At 33.2% G+C, this 17,739-nt stretch overlaps 2 protein-coding genes across 3 annotated transcripts; one reads left to right on the forward strand and one right to left on the reverse strand.

Moving 5' to 3' along the window:
- The first annotated feature begins 494 nt into the window (after positions 1 to 494).
- On the forward strand, positions 495 to 1,755 carry LOC112523216 (uncharacterized protein At4g00950). The gene is made up of 2 exons (XM_025132736.1): positions 495 to 1,212; positions 1,477 to 1,755. The coding sequence occupies exons 1-2, from the start codon at positions 592 to 594 to the stop codon at positions 1,537 to 1,539; spliced, it is 684 nt and encodes a 227-aa protein (XP_024988504.1). The 5' UTR covers positions 495 to 591; the 3' UTR covers positions 1,540 to 1,755.
- Positions 1,756 to 1,923: 168 nt separating this feature from the next.
- On the reverse strand, positions 1,924 to 3,957 carry LOC112523291. Of its 2 annotated transcripts, none has more exons than XM_025132826.1 (3): positions 3,732 to 3,957; positions 2,914 to 3,444; positions 1,924 to 2,678 (listed from the first exon to the last, which is right to left on the reverse strand). In XM_025132826.1, the coding sequence occupies exons 2-3, from the start codon at positions 3,390 to 3,392 to the stop codon at positions 2,201 to 2,203; spliced, it is 957 nt and encodes a 318-aa protein (XP_024988594.1). In that variant the 5' UTR covers positions 3,393 to 3,444; positions 3,732 to 3,957; the 3' UTR covers positions 1,924 to 2,200. The 2 variants fall into 2 exon arrangements, with proteins under 2 accessions (XP_024988594.1, XP_024988593.1); XM_025132825.1 differs by having other exon boundaries at positions 2,914 to 3,503; positions 3,732 to 3,889.
- Positions 3,958 to 17,739: the final 13,782 nt, after the last annotated feature.

Below are 17,739 nucleotides of genomic sequence, written 5' to 3' on the forward strand. Positions count from 1 at the left end.
TCGTTAAGCTTACCCCTTAAAGCTGTAAAAAGATTTTCCAAACGTTGTAATTGTTCTGTTGGGATTTCTTTATATTCATCAATCACCGCTAAAACTTTTACTCGTGTTTTCAACGAATTGAAGTAACAAATAAAGTTAAATCCAAACATCTTCATGATTGTTTCTAAGAGATTAAGATGTAACATACATATAATGACGAAAAATTGGTGAGTGAAAATAAAATATCAACAAGACTTTTCTAAATTTACACAATATTTTATTTTGGTTGTGTGTAAGAATGTTTCAATCTTTTTATAGACCCTGTTATATCCAAAGTTTTTTATCGCATTATAAAATAATATAACAAAGCTACATGTATGTCCTAAAATAGATAAACATTAATAATTTTATTTGAGATATATATTGGTGTAATTTATTTTCTAAAATTAAAGACATAGGCCATGAAATTGTCACGCACAAGTCACGTGACTCGGTGGTATGGTCTTTTTCTGTCGATTGACGTAATGGCATCCTCAACCTAACAACTCCTGCTATAAACACCCTTCCTTGTACCTTTCCGTTTCTTCATTTCTATTTCTAGACAGAAGAAGAATGGAATCCGATGCCGACTCAGGCCCAGACTCCATTCCTAAGCTCCCACTCTTCTCCATCCCACCACACCTCCATGAACCATCCGGCATGTTAACGCCGCCGCTTCAGACCTCCGCTTCTGTTCCTTTCCGGTGGGAAGAACAGCCCGGTAAGCCACGCCCCTGTACGGACATCATAGTAGCGCCTACTAACAGATGCTTGGATCTTCCTCCAAGACTTGCCAACAAAACACCCTCCCCTACAACCGTACTCGATGGGCCCGGAGATTTCAGTGGCAAATCCTTGCTTTCATCTTCTTTCAGATTCGCGAGGGAACGACGTCGTAAGGGGCAGAGACAAGGGTCTTTCGACAGTAGCTGTAGCGGTGGGTGGAGTCCCAACGACGATTCCTGTGGTGGACAGCAGCTGCTTCTAGGTAACAAGCAAGAACAGCAAAATGGTGGTGGTGGTGGTGGTAGAGGCCTTTTTGGATCTTTCAGGCTAAAGTGTAGCCATAAATCTAAGGGTAGCAGTAGTCTGATTTCACCATCTTCATCGTCTTCCATGGAGACAGTCGACAAGAAGGGGAAAAAGATGAGGAGAAATTCAAGTCTGTCAAAAGTCACCAGGTCCCACTTTTGGGTAAGCACTGCAATCATCTTTTGAAGAAAAGAATAATAAAAGCTATTACTTCTCTCTTTTTTTTTTTTTTTTAACAAGATGAAATCAAACATAATCAGTAACAAAATGAGCAGATTAGTTGTAAAGCAAATCGAAGGGGTTGATTTTTGCCATTAATTAAGTTGAAATTTTGGCAGCAAATAATGGTGGACAGGTGGGGTTTGAAAAAGGGTAAACAGGTGGGGTTATATTTTAACTTTAAGTGATGTTTTTTTTTTTATGCAGGCTGCCATTTATGAAGGATTCAAGCATGTTGTTCCATGGAAGAAGAAAACCTTCACTCATTGACTTGGGATACCTACTATCTTTTCCACACCCATCATGGGTTCTTCTAGCCTTCCCTCTGTTTGTATTAGTAGATAGATATACATAATTTTATATATATAATATCTGTATTTGCAGAGCATGTACGTATAATCATCATCATCATCATCATCATCAACCTCATCCTCATATGTATTCTTCTTGTGTTACGAGAAATGGTAACCAGATTGGCATTGAGGCAACAGCCAAAAAATTTGTTTTCATTTTCTTGATATGCAACTGGAACTAAGTCATCAGCCATTGATTAAGCTTGTGGGTAACTTCGGAAAATCTATTTGGTGGCCTATGAATCAATGGGTTGGTGCATATATTTAGCCTAGGATCATGGGGTTCCATATGATACAACTAATAACATATATGGAAAGATATTACAAACCTTTAATGAAGGCAACCAACATGATTTCAAGACGAAAAAAGAACAAGTATTTATGGAACGGCTACCAGAAAATTGAACTTTGTACACCGTCCGTGGCTACATAGTTAGAAGATCTGAATACTAGGGGTTGTTTATGTTGCTGTTTACAATAACCCTTTTACCGGCCCCTAATGCTGACCGGATCAGTGTTGACTCATACTGTATTCTTACCCGGTTAACACTTTGACTCTTTTTGTGTTGGTATCGGCCCTAAATCAACATCCATCCTACAGTCCATCCAAGAAGCAACCCTGCACCAACGAGCCCCAATCCCATTAGAAAAACAACCGCATATTTGCCTATATCATGTTCATATTGCCCAACACCATCTCTGCTTTGTGTTTTCCGTTTTGCCGGTGGTGGTTTCTTCAGATTCTTGTGTAATTTCCCAGTTTTGGACACTCTGTTGGTCTTGTTGTTCTTGATTTGGTAATAAAGATTTTCAAGTTGTAGAAGATAGAGAGATTGTCTGTATGCAAATAACTGGGATGCTTGTCTGAAGAGGAGTTTGACGACATGTTCTTTCTCTGCGTACGCTTCCTTTGCTGCGTTTTCCGCTTCTCTTGCACGTGTTTGAGCATGTCGAAGAGCTTCTAATATCTTCGCCTTGCTTGAATCAACCTTGGATATCGGTTTTTCTCTTGGACCGTGATGCATTGCACAGTTACTGTTTGCCATGCCAAGCGGGCTGTCCGAATGAGACACATTATCAGTAAAGATGATTACCCAAAAACACTATTACGAGAATACGTGGAATATTATTAGATTACTCTCTAACACTATGTTCTCGAGTCCTCTTTTATGAATGAAAGGAAAATCAGCAAAAACCAAGGAATGAAAACCCATGTTCCCAAAAAAATTAAGAAAAGAAAATAAATACTAATAAGTTTCCTTCCAAACCGAACACGAGAGATATATGATACCTGATCGGCTTGCTTGTAACTTGAACTCGTGAAACGGCATTTTGTGGGTTTGAACCCTTGTGAAGATCATGCCATCTCTTGGAAACATTTGAACCCAAATCATCTTTTTGCCACCATGGAAGCTGAAGCTCACCATTTTTCTCAAACTGCTGAAATTTCCAGTCTACAGGATCCATCTCGTAAGATTCTTTTGACAGAGAACTTATACTAGTACCATTTGGATTTATGATGAATTGTTGATGATTACGAGCGTTGACTTGTTCATTGGTCAAACCCATTTGGTATATATAATCAGGCTGCAATTCAAGCCACCATCTTGGGTCTAATTTGTTGTTGAGAAGGGAGAAACTGTCATTCACATCTGTAATGTTATCTACTTGTTTTGACAATAAGGATGAAGTTGAACATGCTAATTTAGGAGCTCTTTTCGCATCGAAACAGCGGTTTGCAGTCCGTCTCCAAACCGCCCCTGCAGCCATCACTTCGCTCTTCTCGGAAACAGTCTTTTTCGTCGTCGGACAGAAGTAAAGTCTGCATACATCCAACGGTTTCAGACCCTAATCTGTGTGAAATTAACTGGGTTCTCTGGTCTGGTTTCAAAAACAAATACCCAAAGATCAGATCTTTATGGTCAATTAATCATCAACACTCAAAGATTTAAACACATCTTCAGGGTGTTATATAAATTTGTAGGAAATCTACTCGACTGACAAAAGGGTACTCAAAACTGCAGTAAAATCCATGATGATATCAACAAATTATACGAAGAACATGGAAAACGTAAAAGATTGGGGACTGAAAGAAAGAAAGAATCTCACCAGAGACTAACGAACAGTTGGCTTTTCTTCCTTTTCTGGATAAATATCTGAAATGGAATCAAGAAACTGGATTCAATCTTGGTTCTTTTAAACGAATGACGATCAAAGACATGGATTTTGCAATCAATATGTGATCTTCTGTCGTTCGCATTTTCCCCTTTTGGGTCGGTTGTTTATTAGAAGGGAATTTGCTTCGAAAAGCGACGACATAACACTCAACGTATTTATTTAATTATGCAATCAATTTACCCAAAAAAAGAATTAAAATCAGGACTTGGCATCTCCTTGTTCAACGTGGTTAAATTTGCACTCCATATAAGGAGAAGAAAACGTTAGACTATAAGTAAACCTTATTCAGATAACTTATTTATTTCGGTGTGACATCAATAATAAGCACTTCTGAGTGTATAGATAAACAATTTATACCGCCAAATCGGTAATAAAGAGTTTTTGAAAAAGTTAAACCCTTCTGACTTATAATAAGTTGGTAAATGTTTTTGTAGAAAAATATAAGTCGTTTCAAATAAGTAAAGATATAGTGATATGAGATTGGGAAAAAACCATGAAAAACGAGAGTAAAAATAAAAAATTATACTAATTAACAAACGTTTTTTATCTTTGAGTTGGAGCCTTTACCCCCATTCAATAAGGGCTAGATCTGCTCCTGGGAGCCTCCTCACATAGTTATGTTTTAGAAGTAACTTTTGTTTATTGTACAATTGTGTTGTATTTTGAGAGCAATTTATATGTATTTTTATTGTGTTTGTTGCAAATTGTTATTATAATTGATTTTTTTGTTGTTGTTGAATTAGATGTACAATTATGTGTAGCATAATTTTTGAAAATATATAATTTTTTTTATTAACCTGGATATCCAACCCGGTATGCGAGCCGACTAATTCTAGGACGACCACCTGTTTTGTAGATAACCCAGAGTCACCGCATTTGAACATCCGTGACCATAAGGGGATTTTTATTCCTCCTTGGATTTGAACCTAGGACCTTCTGTTACTTTTGACCTTTGGAGTGAAGCACAAACCAATCAGGCACCACCCTTGTGATTGAAAATATATAATATGATGTAAGAGACTCGGGTTGACCCACGAACTCGATAACATGAAACATAGGCAATATCACCAAAACATATCTCAAATCTTCAAATAGTAAAGCTAAAAATGGATATAAATAACCAAAATTAACCACCGATTCTACTTGAAATAAAGATGCACGAGAGAAATTCATTTATGGTTTCATCAACGGTATCGTGTGTTATATGTAGAGCTAAGCTTTTCTTAAGGTTAACAGTTCAAACTTTATCAAATATGATCAATGTGCGTAAGTAGTTCTGTATGTATGCAATGTAGTGAAATGTGAAGTTTTATTGTGATTCAACAATAAAAAATTAATAAAACTTTCATCAAAGTGTAAGATTCAAATCCCACAAAATCTGATTAATTAAATATCAAATATCTTGATTATTACAGAAATTATGAGCGGACATAAATTCACGTGTAATTAAACTTCATTTACGTCTGGTAATTTTACGATTATGGTTTTTAGCTTTTTAGTAGATGGTCAAATAGGATCTTTGCCTCTGTATTTTATTAGTATTATTCGTTAATTTGTCATAATAAAAAAATTGTTTTAAGGAATCAATCACAAGATATAAATTTCTAGTTTTAGTAATCTATCCACATCATTTGATATGGACCCAATTTTTTTTAGCTGGTGGATCAAATGTCTGTAAAATTATGGTTTGACTTGGAGAGAAAGTCAATGCGATTTAACTATGAAAAAGTCAATTTTATCGATTTGAGAAATAAAATATATTTTTTACAATCGGAATCGACCTTGATCTTTGAAATAAATATATGTTGCACTGAAGATAAGATAAAAAAAAAAAACGACGACTTTTAAGATAAATTGACATCGAGAAGAAAAAATAAAACGTGAAAAAAGTAATAAAATCAAAAACAGAGAAAAACAACTATTTTCGAGCCATGATTTGTTATTTATCAACATACATGAAAAACCAAGAAGATACTAAACCTTAAGGGGAGTTTGGTTCGCACAATGATTTCTGAACGAATGGAATCTGTCAAAGAAATTGGAATCTGCAAGGAATTGGAATGAAATGTTATCATGTTTGACCAAGTGTTTGGTTGGCATAAATGAAATTTAATCTATTTAATGAATTGAAATTTGTCTGTTTGGTTTGCAACAGAATTGAAATTAAATGATGAAAAAAAGACAAAAATACCATTACTTCGATTTTTTTTAATTTATTGTTTTAAATACAAACAACAATATAAAATTAACATTTCATGAGGAAAAAAATGTTTACCATTTGTTGAAATATATATAAACATAAAACGTGAAAAAAAAATTCAACCATAAACGAAACCATTCATACAAGTTGACACATCAGATACCCATACATAAATATTGTTACCAACAAGTGTTTACACATAACATCCAAGCAATAAGCAGCAGCTAGGGTTTAATAGGAGCATAAGTGTATTTGTGTCATTTAAACACTTTTGGATGGAATGGAATTCAATTCCATCAGATTTGGTAATGAATGGCGAATTCTTCAAATTTGGGAATCTTTGGAATTCAATTCTATTCCACAGGTAACCAAACATTGGAATGAAATTTGGTCATCGGAATTGACCATTCCAATTCCATCAGATTCCGACGAATTCCAACGAACCAAACGTAACCACCTTTTGAAACATAATTCACACAAATGCAATTGCCATTTTGTTATGTTTGTTTTCAGTATCATTTAATCATTCCAGTTCTTTTTATCTGGTTGTTATGATATTTTTTTTGAATCAATAAGATGTGAATTTGTCATCTTATTTTAATATGTATTATATTTCTTTAGAATGCTGGATGATAGTCTTCTGTTTATGACTAATGAAATGTCTTATTCATCGTTTGCCTTGTATTTATTTATAGATTAGTTTTGTACTCAATTGTCTAGACAAAAAGTCGTTGATTCCATTAATGTAAAACTGATGACATTGATGGTTGCTTTCACAGATATTAGGTTAAAGTTATATTATTTGAGTTGATTTGAAGATGCACAATTCTTCTGAGCAATATGTAAATTTTGATTGTATTTGTTTTGTAATGGCTTTTTTTGATGTAGGAAATTGGTTATTTTGGACAGTGACTACATATGAAACATGTGTTTTAATTGAATTTTAAGCTAGGTTGAGGTTAAAAACCTTTGCTTTAAGTTATTCAGATAGTTTATTCAACATAATAATAAAAAAACAATTTAATTTAATTTATATAAAACTCAAAGAAAAAACAACCAAAAATATCACCGTAATTTGAGTGTGCGTATGGGTCAAGAAGAAGCCGAATCAAGTAGGTTTTGGGTCACGGGCCGATCCCAGATCCGCATGGCTATGTCCTTTGCGGCGGATCCAGGTCGGTGCATAGATCGGGTAAGACCCGTGGTTTGCCTTTGCCCTTTAGTTTCTGGACTTTTGGATTGCTTTTGCTGGGCCCTTACGTTTGGGCTGATATTATAGTATTATTTTAGGGTCTTTGACTTTTGAGTTTCAATGAATTGGGCTTTAAAGTTGAACGACTTTTGTTTAATCCAATTTAATTAACTAAGGGGACGTTTACCAAACACTTATCTGGGTAAGCGTTTACCAAGTCATATTACCTCACCGGATGAATATCAGTAAGAGCGAGACAAGGATCGTGAGTCTTACCCGGTAAGTGAGGGCGACGATTCTTACCATGGTAAACATTTACCGGGTAAATTGTTACATACGATGTCGTTTTGTGGACTAAAATCTTACATGTTAAGTAAATAATAGTATTAAATTTTATCGTTAAACACTTACCGAGTAAGTGTTTGATAAACGGCCCCGAAATCAAAAAAGATTCAAATCAGTTTTACTAATAATTTTAAGTGGTGTAATTAAGGGTGTTCGCGGTCCGGTTTGGGCGGTTTAACCTCTCAGACCATAAACCAAACCGTAATGGCGGTTTATAAAGTGTCCAGATCGGCCAAATCAGACCACGAAAAGGCGGTCTGGTCTGACCGGTTTAGGCGGGGCCTTTAATGGACTTTAAATTTTAAACTAAAAAAAAACATATATAATTTACAATTTTAGATTAAATATCCATTTTGATTATGTTAGATGTTAAACTTTATGTTGGACTTAGATATATATTTGAACCATAGTCCATAAGTTAAAAAAATTGGGCTTGCTAATATTAAAATAAATAATTAAATAATGTATGTATGTATGTATATATATATATACACACACACACACATATATTTGGCGGTCGATTTGGTCCAAACCGCCCAAAAAAGGTTCCAAACCGCAGACCGGACTGGACTGCCCGGTTTTACAATTTTCCAAACCAAACCAAACCACCAGACTGCTCAAACCGCCAAAAACGGTCCGGTTTGACTTGGTTCGACCGGTTTAAGCGGTCCAACGGTTTTTTTGAACACCCCTAGGTGTAATATTACTATCTATCATGGTTGCTTTATTGCAGCCATAATTTGACGGATTAGTTCAGAAATAGTTTGACTAACCATCCAAAATAAATAAAAAAAGATTGTTAATTGAAATATTAATGTAATGGGCTAACTTGTTTTACACTTGAAATTTCACAGCAGAACATTATGAAGGTAAAAGAGAATCTGAACCTTCACAATGAAAGCACTTAACACTGTTTTACTGTGAAGTTTAAAGTGTAAAATAGGTTATCCCACAGGTCTCACGAAAATAAACTGGTTACACATGAAATCAAGTCTCTGATTTATCGTTGATAAGGTACTTTATGCACAATAATTAAGAAATATTAGTTACCGTAAGTGATTATACAAACACGATTAATATATGAATAATTTAGAGTAGAAGGCTATTTGTTTACCTCGATCTTAATAGTTCCATTAAAAGATAACCTCTGAATTGCTAAGAGTGAATCTTGTTTGGTAAAAAAAAGTTCTCTTAATGATTTTAAAACCATCCGAATGGTTTTGTATCTTGGGCCTCCTTGAACCCTTCAACGCCCTAATTTTATTATAAACAATTACAAAACAACGATATTTCATTTGATAATATATCATAAGAGCCTTTTAATCATTTTGACCATTTAATTCAAAATGCACCAAATCATTCAGTAACCGTCAAACAACCCCTAAATTATATCTCTGGTCCCTATGATTTGGTTTCCTAGCATTGTACGTTTCTAAAATTAAATAATTAATAGAAGTGTCCTTATGGGTTGCATTTTATAACATCATGTATTTCATTAATTACATGTTATAACGTTTTATGTCCGTGCCATTAATTCCCTTTAATCTTTTTGTTAAATCATGTTATAATTATCTTGGATCGCCTTTTCTTTTCCTACGATAAACCCTGCTTCACTCAATGATCGATTTCTCTCTTATTTGATCAACTTTTAAGTCGCATTACCTAAGCATTTGAGGCCTCAAATGCTGGCAACGTGAATATATTGCGATCCACGTTTCATATTGTCATTTAGCAAACAAGCAATAAACTTTATTTTTAAGGTTTAACATCGTCAACGACCCTTTCAAACTGAGGTGTTACACCTTGGACTCATATCGGTTTTATATTGTAGGGATTTCATGACAAATTCATATCACACTGAAAAGTAATTTGCATCCCTAAAATAATAGAATTTTAAATATTAAATATGATATTGATTCTTTTTGTTCGATATATTTATCTTATTTGCTTTAATTTATTGACAGTTTGATTTAAAAAGAAGCAAAGATTTATTTCTTCCTCATGATAATCAAATATAGTTTTTATTGTAAAATTACACTCAAAAAACGAAGAAACACAACAAGTTTTCAAGTGTAATCACAATGTTTTGTAAAACAAAAACCGATACGAACTAATAATTCATTACTAGATGCAAGACTTTTGCCTACGAATTTTTTTCTGGAAAATCATTATACCTTTTGTTAACTAAAGGGAAAATTGTACCAAAATGAAACCAACTTTCATCTAATTCTTATTTTGGGGAACTAACTTTCAAAATCGTCATATTGGGGAGCCAACTTGCACCTTATTCCTATTTTGTGCAACCAACTTTCAAAATCATCATTTTGGGGAACCAACTTGTACCTGATTCCTATTTTGGGGAACCAACTTGCAAAACAATTATAAAAAAATATCTAAAATTCATTTTTTTCCAAAAATTAATGCAATAAAATCTATTTTTCATTTCAAATCTCGTTTTTTTTAATCCAGATATCAAATTAAACATTTTAAAAAAAAAATCCAAATTACCACAATAAAAATTGTTTTTATTGCATCAATTATTATTTTTATCTATTAAATTGATTTTTTTTTGCATTAGTAAAAAATAATTTTTATTGTGGTAATTTCAATTTTTTTTTAAAAATGTTCAATTTGATATCTGAATTAAAAAAAACGAGATTTGAAATAAAAAATAGATTTTATTGCATTAATTTTTGGAAAAAAAACGAATTTTAGATATTTTTTTATAATTATTTTGCAAGTTGGTTCCCCAAAATAGGAATCATGTGCAAGTTAGTTCCCCAAAATAGGAATCATGTGCAAGTTAGTTCCCCAAAATAGGAATCATGTGCAAGTTGTTTTCTCAAAATGACGATTTTAAAAGTTGGTTCCTCAAAATATGAATTAGGTGAAAGTTGGTTTCATTTTGATGTAATTTTCCGTGAACTAAATGATATATTGGTGTATTAATTAAAAGTAAACTTGAATATATAATTATAGATTTTTAAAATTGTACATCTATTTTATAATAAATATAAATAAAAATGTGATCATTTATTCTAAAAAATATCAAATTTATGTTAAGTAATTTGAATTAAAAAAGTAACCATATAATTATATTTTAATTTTTGTACAAACAAAGAATCACCCTTCGTCTTTCTGTGATTATGTCGGAATTTGGAAAACAACATCGTTCGATCAAATTAACAACGTTAGCTCTTGTGCCTGCGTAGCACCTGATTGTCATTCCCCGAAAGTTTGTTACGGTCTCTTCCACGTCTATTTAAGCGCCAAAGGGGATTCTCTCTGCATTCACACATACTACATCTCTCTTTTCTCTCTCTAGAATCTAAAGAGCACTTTAAAAGAATGGCTGACAAAGAGATCAAGAAATTGGATTCGAGTTTGAAAGACGATGATAATGAGAAAAACTCTTCGCCTACGAGTGAAACACCGATGGATGATGCTCCGACGAGAGTGAAGATGCCGGTGAGAGGTGAGTTATCGAAGCTGCTGAACGACGATCAGAATAACTCTGCAAGTTCGAGTGAAACACCGGCGGAAGTGAAGATGCCGGTGAAAGGAGAGTTATCGAAGCTGCTGAACGACGATCAGAATAACTCTGCAGGTTCGAGTGAAACACCGGCGGAAGTGAAGATGGAGACTGCAGTGAAAAGTGAGTTAACAAAGCTGCTGCACGACGATGAGAATAAATCTTCAAGTTCAAGTGAAACACCGATATTGGATGATACTTGGTCGACACTGAAGCTGCAACTGTCGGAGGGAGAGAAACATGAGATTCTGTGTCAGATGAAAAACAAAGTTGATGCAAATGAAATACCGATGTTAAAAATGGATGATATTCCAGCGAAAGTGAAGATGGCGGCTGCAGCGAAAGTGAAGATGGCGGTTGCAGCGAAAAGTGAGATGCCAGATCGCTTGCCGTTCAAGACTGAATATCCAAGGTACTATGGACTGTTGTCGGCAACTGTTGCATCGGAATCTCGGTTGAATCCTACATTAGGAGAGCCTCATGTGTTTTCGACGGCTGATCATGTTGAATCTAGTTCTGAGAAAGCAGATCATAAAGATGACGATAGTTCATCTGAAAATGAAAGCGGTAATGTTTCTGGCGGCTAATGTTGATTGCTAGCTGATAATCATGGACGTGACGAGGTAGTGCATTGCACAAAAAGCGGTAATGTTTTCCGACGGCTGATCATATACGTACGTAGGTTTAACGTTGTCTAGTTTAGTTTCTACTTGTTCATTCAATTCTTCGTGATGCTTCTACTCGCCATCAGTGTTTCTTTCTTGAGTACTTTGATCATCTAGCTAGATCTGCTTCATTGAACATAGTAATAAATAAGAACGATCTGTGGATTTGATTCCAATGCTTATACAGCAGTTGTTCGCTTCAAATGTTTGATTAATGTGTTTGCTTATGATCTGCTTGCTATTAGTTTATGTTTTTGATTGTGAATAAACTGTTAGTTAATTAGTTTGTGGTCTCTGCATGCTAATCTATATATGAACAACATATGAAGTTCCGGATTCATTAATTAGTTATGAATGAAACATGATTAAGCTTCAATTGTTCTCTCAGAGCGTCTCCGATGTTTGTTTCCTCGTACCAATAGTTCTGTTGCTACATGTGTCTGAATATATATATTATATATAATCTCTCCTTTCTCTCTCTATATAAATATATATATATATATATATATAGATTATCTCTCCTTTTCTCTCTCTATATATATATTATCTCTCTTTTCTTCTCTCTCTCTCTATATATATAGATCTAGATAGAGATATTATCTATTTCCAAGTTGTGAGTTTGTATATGTATATGCACAAGCGATTTTGTTTTTCTAGTACGTTTTTCACCTTAACTTTCTTTTTCACACGATTTCTTCGCCTATATAGATATATTCTGTCCAAGTATTTAGCCTTACTTGCATATATTAGATAGCTAGCTATAGCTTAATTGTTTTCCTGTTGTGTTGTGTTACTATCTTTTAAGTGGATCAAAGACATACAAAGTCATGTGATGTGCTTTTAATCAAGTTCCTCTGTTTTAAAAGATTTTTTAAGTTTTAATTTTTGGTTAATGTTTGTTGTATTTTCTAGTATCCCATAGTACCCCTCACAGTTTAGCGGGTGCACCTTTCATATCTTAAAAACATTCTAATTGCTGGAATATGTTTAGCGGGCGCACAGAAAGTCGCTCGATTCTTAAAAACATTCTATTATTTCTTTAACCATGCTTCATTTTGTTTTTTCCAAGTATTAAATGTCATCCTTACAATAATAGTCGGGAAATTAAAGAATCGTTGTAAATTGTATTTTTCCATTTTTTTTTAAAAGTTTACCGACAACAAGACCATCGGTATATAATCAACATGACAAAAACCGATGGTTTGAGTTTCGTTGCTAACGGAGTGTAGGTGCATACTATTCTTGAAATGTATTTAACATCCAGCAATATATTATCAAGTCTGTTAGCTTAGTTATTGGTAAAGTGATCGATAATCCATAAAAACTCAACACACACATATATATATATATATATATATATATATATATATGTGGAGGTTCAAACGAGAACACGTCTATTTTTATTTCTTACATCATTCAAATTCATTTTTGAGTCTTAAACGTAACTAATTTTTGTTATTGAATGATGAAAAACTGGAATTTTTGTTACATTAATCTTCAACAAGAGTAAATTACAAATTTTTAAAATTTCAAGTGAGGTCCTATAAATGAAATAATTACATATATATACTTACTCGCTGTCGACCAACTCCATCGACCCCTCCTTCTCGCCACCTCCCTTCCTCACAGCAAGATCCGTTTATCTATTTCTTCATCATCACGCCTTGACCACGAATCTGGTTGCCCGCACACCAATCGTCCGAAAAAAGACAAAAAAATTGATCTCTCTCTCACCTGCGATTGATCTTTTGCTTTTGCATTTTGCAGCCTTTGATGTAGATTGCTCTTAATCTCCTCGGATCTGTTGATTTGGGATTTTGTTTCCGATCGATTGTGGGTTATAGAAACCCCTAAATGTGAACTTTTTCAAGTTAATGGTAATTAAAGTGACAATCAATCAAAACTCAATCATAAATATAGTACTAGCTCGTGTAAAGTAAAAGATTAGCTAAAACTAAGGGATCGTTTATTAAACGCGTATCCGGTAAGTGTTTATTGAGTCACTTCACCTTATTGAATGAACATAATTAACAGGGATTGAGAATCTTACCCGGTAAGAGTGATGATAAGGAGCGAGAGTCTTACTCCGTGAGCAAAAGTGATGATTCTTACACAAGTGGTTACCGGGTAAAAAAAATTGCATATGATGTTTTTTTAATGGACTAAAGTTTTACTCGATGAGTTAAGTGAAAATGTTTAGATAAACTGTTAAGCGCTTACTGGATAAGCATTGGGTAAACGACCCTTGGAGATGAATTATATCGTTGGTCTTTTGCTACCAAATGAAGTACTTTTTTCGATGGTCAAATCCGTCGAAAATCCGCCCGAAAACAGGGATTTATTTTTGTTGTTGTTGTTGTAATTATTATTATTATTATTATGATTAATATAATAATAATTATTTATTATTATTAAAGCTTAATAGTTAGTGGCGGATTACCGACAGACTTCAACCGAAAGTCTATTAAAGTTGACTTTTTTAACATCCGCCGGTAATCCGCCACTAATTTTCCGACGAAAAGATCAGCCGAAAATGACCACCGGAAATAGTCAATTTCTTATTAGCGTTTGTGATTTGCTAGTTTTAATGTTTTGATTCCTTAAAAGGGATCAAGATTTCAAAAATTTGAACGTAACATAATACATTTGAATAAATTGGTTGTCATCATTTTGCTAACTAAAAAATTTGTAATTACTATCGTTTTATCTACATATACTCGAGTCTCTTTTTTCCTTTTTTTAGAATAAATTTATGTGCAGGTTATATTTTATGTATATGATTTTAATACATTTATATTTAACATTTATATGATTATCTCAGTTAATGGGGAATAATTAAATAAGAACTTCATACATTATGATAACCATGAGAAATGAGAAATTTATCTTAAGGTAATGTTTCATATGATTTTTTTTCATCTAAGACTAATTTTATTGTATCGACGAACATATATAATGCTTTTGTTTCATATGTATTTAGTTAATAATATGAAACTTTTTTACGTGTATTTTTTGTTTTACAAACATGTTAAAATGATTTACATTATGAAACAAATATATATTAATCAATATTTTAAATCATAATCTAAAATGAAAAACATCATAATTCCAAGATCACCTTCAAATAAGCATGTTTTGAAAAGAAATAACCCGAAAATAAAACAAAGAAAAACATCGGAAGGTAGTAAAAATAAAATATGTGAACAAAGATATCAATAATAGCCCAAGAAGCCCAGTTAATCCACTAGCAAGCCCAATACATAGCATAAGCATAATATATTTCGGGTGTAATTGGTATGGTAAACAGAACATAACAAAACATGAATCTTTATTTCATGTTTGGAAGAACTTTTATGTGGAACAGATATAAATACAATGACATAAACATGTTCCATCCCTAACCCATGGAACAGGGTGGAACATATTTATACTTTATCAATATAACATCAAAATAAAACTTAATTTGTTCGATTTATGCAAATAAAATCTTACTTGAGCCTCTTTAATTAAGAGACTCAAAATATCATATCAATACCATGATCTTAGGGGGTCTATGGCCCGTAAAAGGAGAAAGCAACGGGTGATGGAGGTGTAGGAGGACGAGTTAGGTTTTATTTTATAAATATTATGGATAATCATGTAAGCTTTACTTTTATTTTGTATCATATCATTATAAACACTTTGCATAGACCCTATAATGATAATATTGTTCCTTTCAATATGATTTGTCCCAATCAATGATGGATTTTCGAGTTAGCCATACTTTTGGATCATGAGTATGCCTATCTATTGAATATTTACATGTTATTGCTTATGTCGATTTCTACTGATTACATGATTTGTCGAATATTTGGTTTGGTTTTGACTCAGATGAATCATGGGGACGTTTGTCCAGTGCAACTCGCTCAATGTTGATATTTGAAATGTGATATGCAGTTATGACTTATGACATATTTATTTGGAATTTATAGGTTTGGAATGTGTTTGTCATTTAATATGAGTCTTGTGATTTAGAATGTAATGCAATGGATTCATAAGCGTAGGAGGTAGTTTGTTGGTTTGAAAATGAGATTATTATCCATGTTTTGTAGCTTGGCACCAATACAAGCAATAGACCTAGAGTGGTTGACCTTGGTGCCTACATGAGAGATAGACCTAGAGTGATTGAGCTTGAAGTTTTGGTATTTAGGGAGATGGACCCTTGTGGGGTTAGACTTCGGGAGCACGAGTATTACAGAGATAGGCTCATATAGAATCAAACTTTGGGACCTGATGTTTATTGTTTTAAGTGAGGAGTTTTGATATTTTCACTATATTTTCAATTAGGGTGTGTTGTATTAAGTATGAAAACTTAGTTGATATATGGTATTAGAAGTCATGTACCACGACAGTATCATGGTACCGACTTATTTAATTATTTTTTTAGTTTTATTTTTATTTTCTATGCATTAAATATTAAAAATTATAATTTTAACTATTTTGTTTGAACACTTAAATATCACATGTGTTATCTGAAAACCTAAAATGTCAATTTTAATATATGTAACTTGAAGTTGGTATAATATCACTATCAACCAAAAACTTTAGTACCAAATACATTGATTAGTATAAGGTATTAGATTTTATATAAAAATTATAACTGATTGATATATAGTAAAAAAAAAACTTAATAGCATACGAGGCTAATGTATACTAGTTACAAACGAGGTTTTATTTGAATAATTCAAATGTTTTGCCGATTTGCAATTGGTTATTAAAAGACAAATAAAATAGTTTCAAAATGATACAAGATATTTAATCGTTTTTCTGAGGAACCGGCAGAATGATGTTTGCCGGCCCAATATTCTCCAACCGGCCCGTAACTTCGATACTAATTAGCCGGTTGCTACAAGAACCCACCAGAATAGGGGTCAATGTCAATGTATGGTTTAGTTTGATGATTTAACAAACACAAAATTAGTATCATAATTACATTATAGAATTAATTTATCTTAGAATTAATTAATAATTCTTTTTATAAATCTTGATTTACTAATCGGTTTATTCTCTCTCTTGATTAGTGTACGTTTTTGTGTGTGCGACATAGTCTTGGGTTTGTTATTGGTTTTACGAAGTATTTTGTCGTATTATTATTATTATTATTTATATGACTCAAATTTTAATATTGTATCTGCACGAATTTATCAGTTGGTTATTGGTTTGTTTTATTAAATTTAAATGTGGAGCTTTCAAATTTTGCATGTATACACTAATGTCCGACTAGGGTGTGCAAAATTTGAATGGTCTGAAATTCGAACCGGAACTGAAAATAAGATATTTATGCAAAACTTGAGTGCCTCGAAAACCGAATTTTGAGGGAAATCTTGGGTTCAGATTGGGTTTGATTTTTGGCTGCTCGGTCCATTAGAAAATTCGAAATATATGTACATATATATTTTAAGGGTTGGGTTCCTGTGAGAAGCATAAGAAGAGGGATTCATCATTGGATCAATGTTAATTAAATGTCAATACTAATGAGATGTACCAGATCAATTCTCCTCTAAAATGCAACTTATGGATGGATATGAGATTAAAAGTGATCAAAGATTCAGATCTCATTTTACGCTTCTCACAGTAACTTCCCTTCTCACACGGTACTTCACTATATTTATTTATTTAATTATCTTTTGAAAATTCTGAATATCTTAGTCGACCGTGCTCTTTTCTAATTTTTAAGCATACTACCAATTTATCAATCCTTTATATCGATTGAATATATATGGTTTTTGCATTATAACTAAACTTGAACCCAACCGACCTCAACTTGAAACCCAACCAACCCGAACCCAAAGCAATCCAAAATCTGAAACCCAAAAATCGCTGCTTGATTTTCATATCCGAAATCCGATCGGGTTTTTGATTTGTTCACCCCGACCCACCCAACCGGCTCGATGCACAACCCTATGTCCGACGGCCTACCCCGCCTCATTTCACCATCTTCAATCTATCTCCTTTCTCCGTTGAAA

This window comes from Cynara cardunculus, assembly GCF_001531365.2.
Source record: "Cynara cardunculus var. scolymus isolate 2C chromosome LG 12, CcrdV1, whole genome shotgun sequence".
Taxonomy (NCBI): Eukaryota; Viridiplantae; Streptophyta; class Magnoliopsida; order Asterales; family Asteraceae; genus Cynara; species Cynara cardunculus.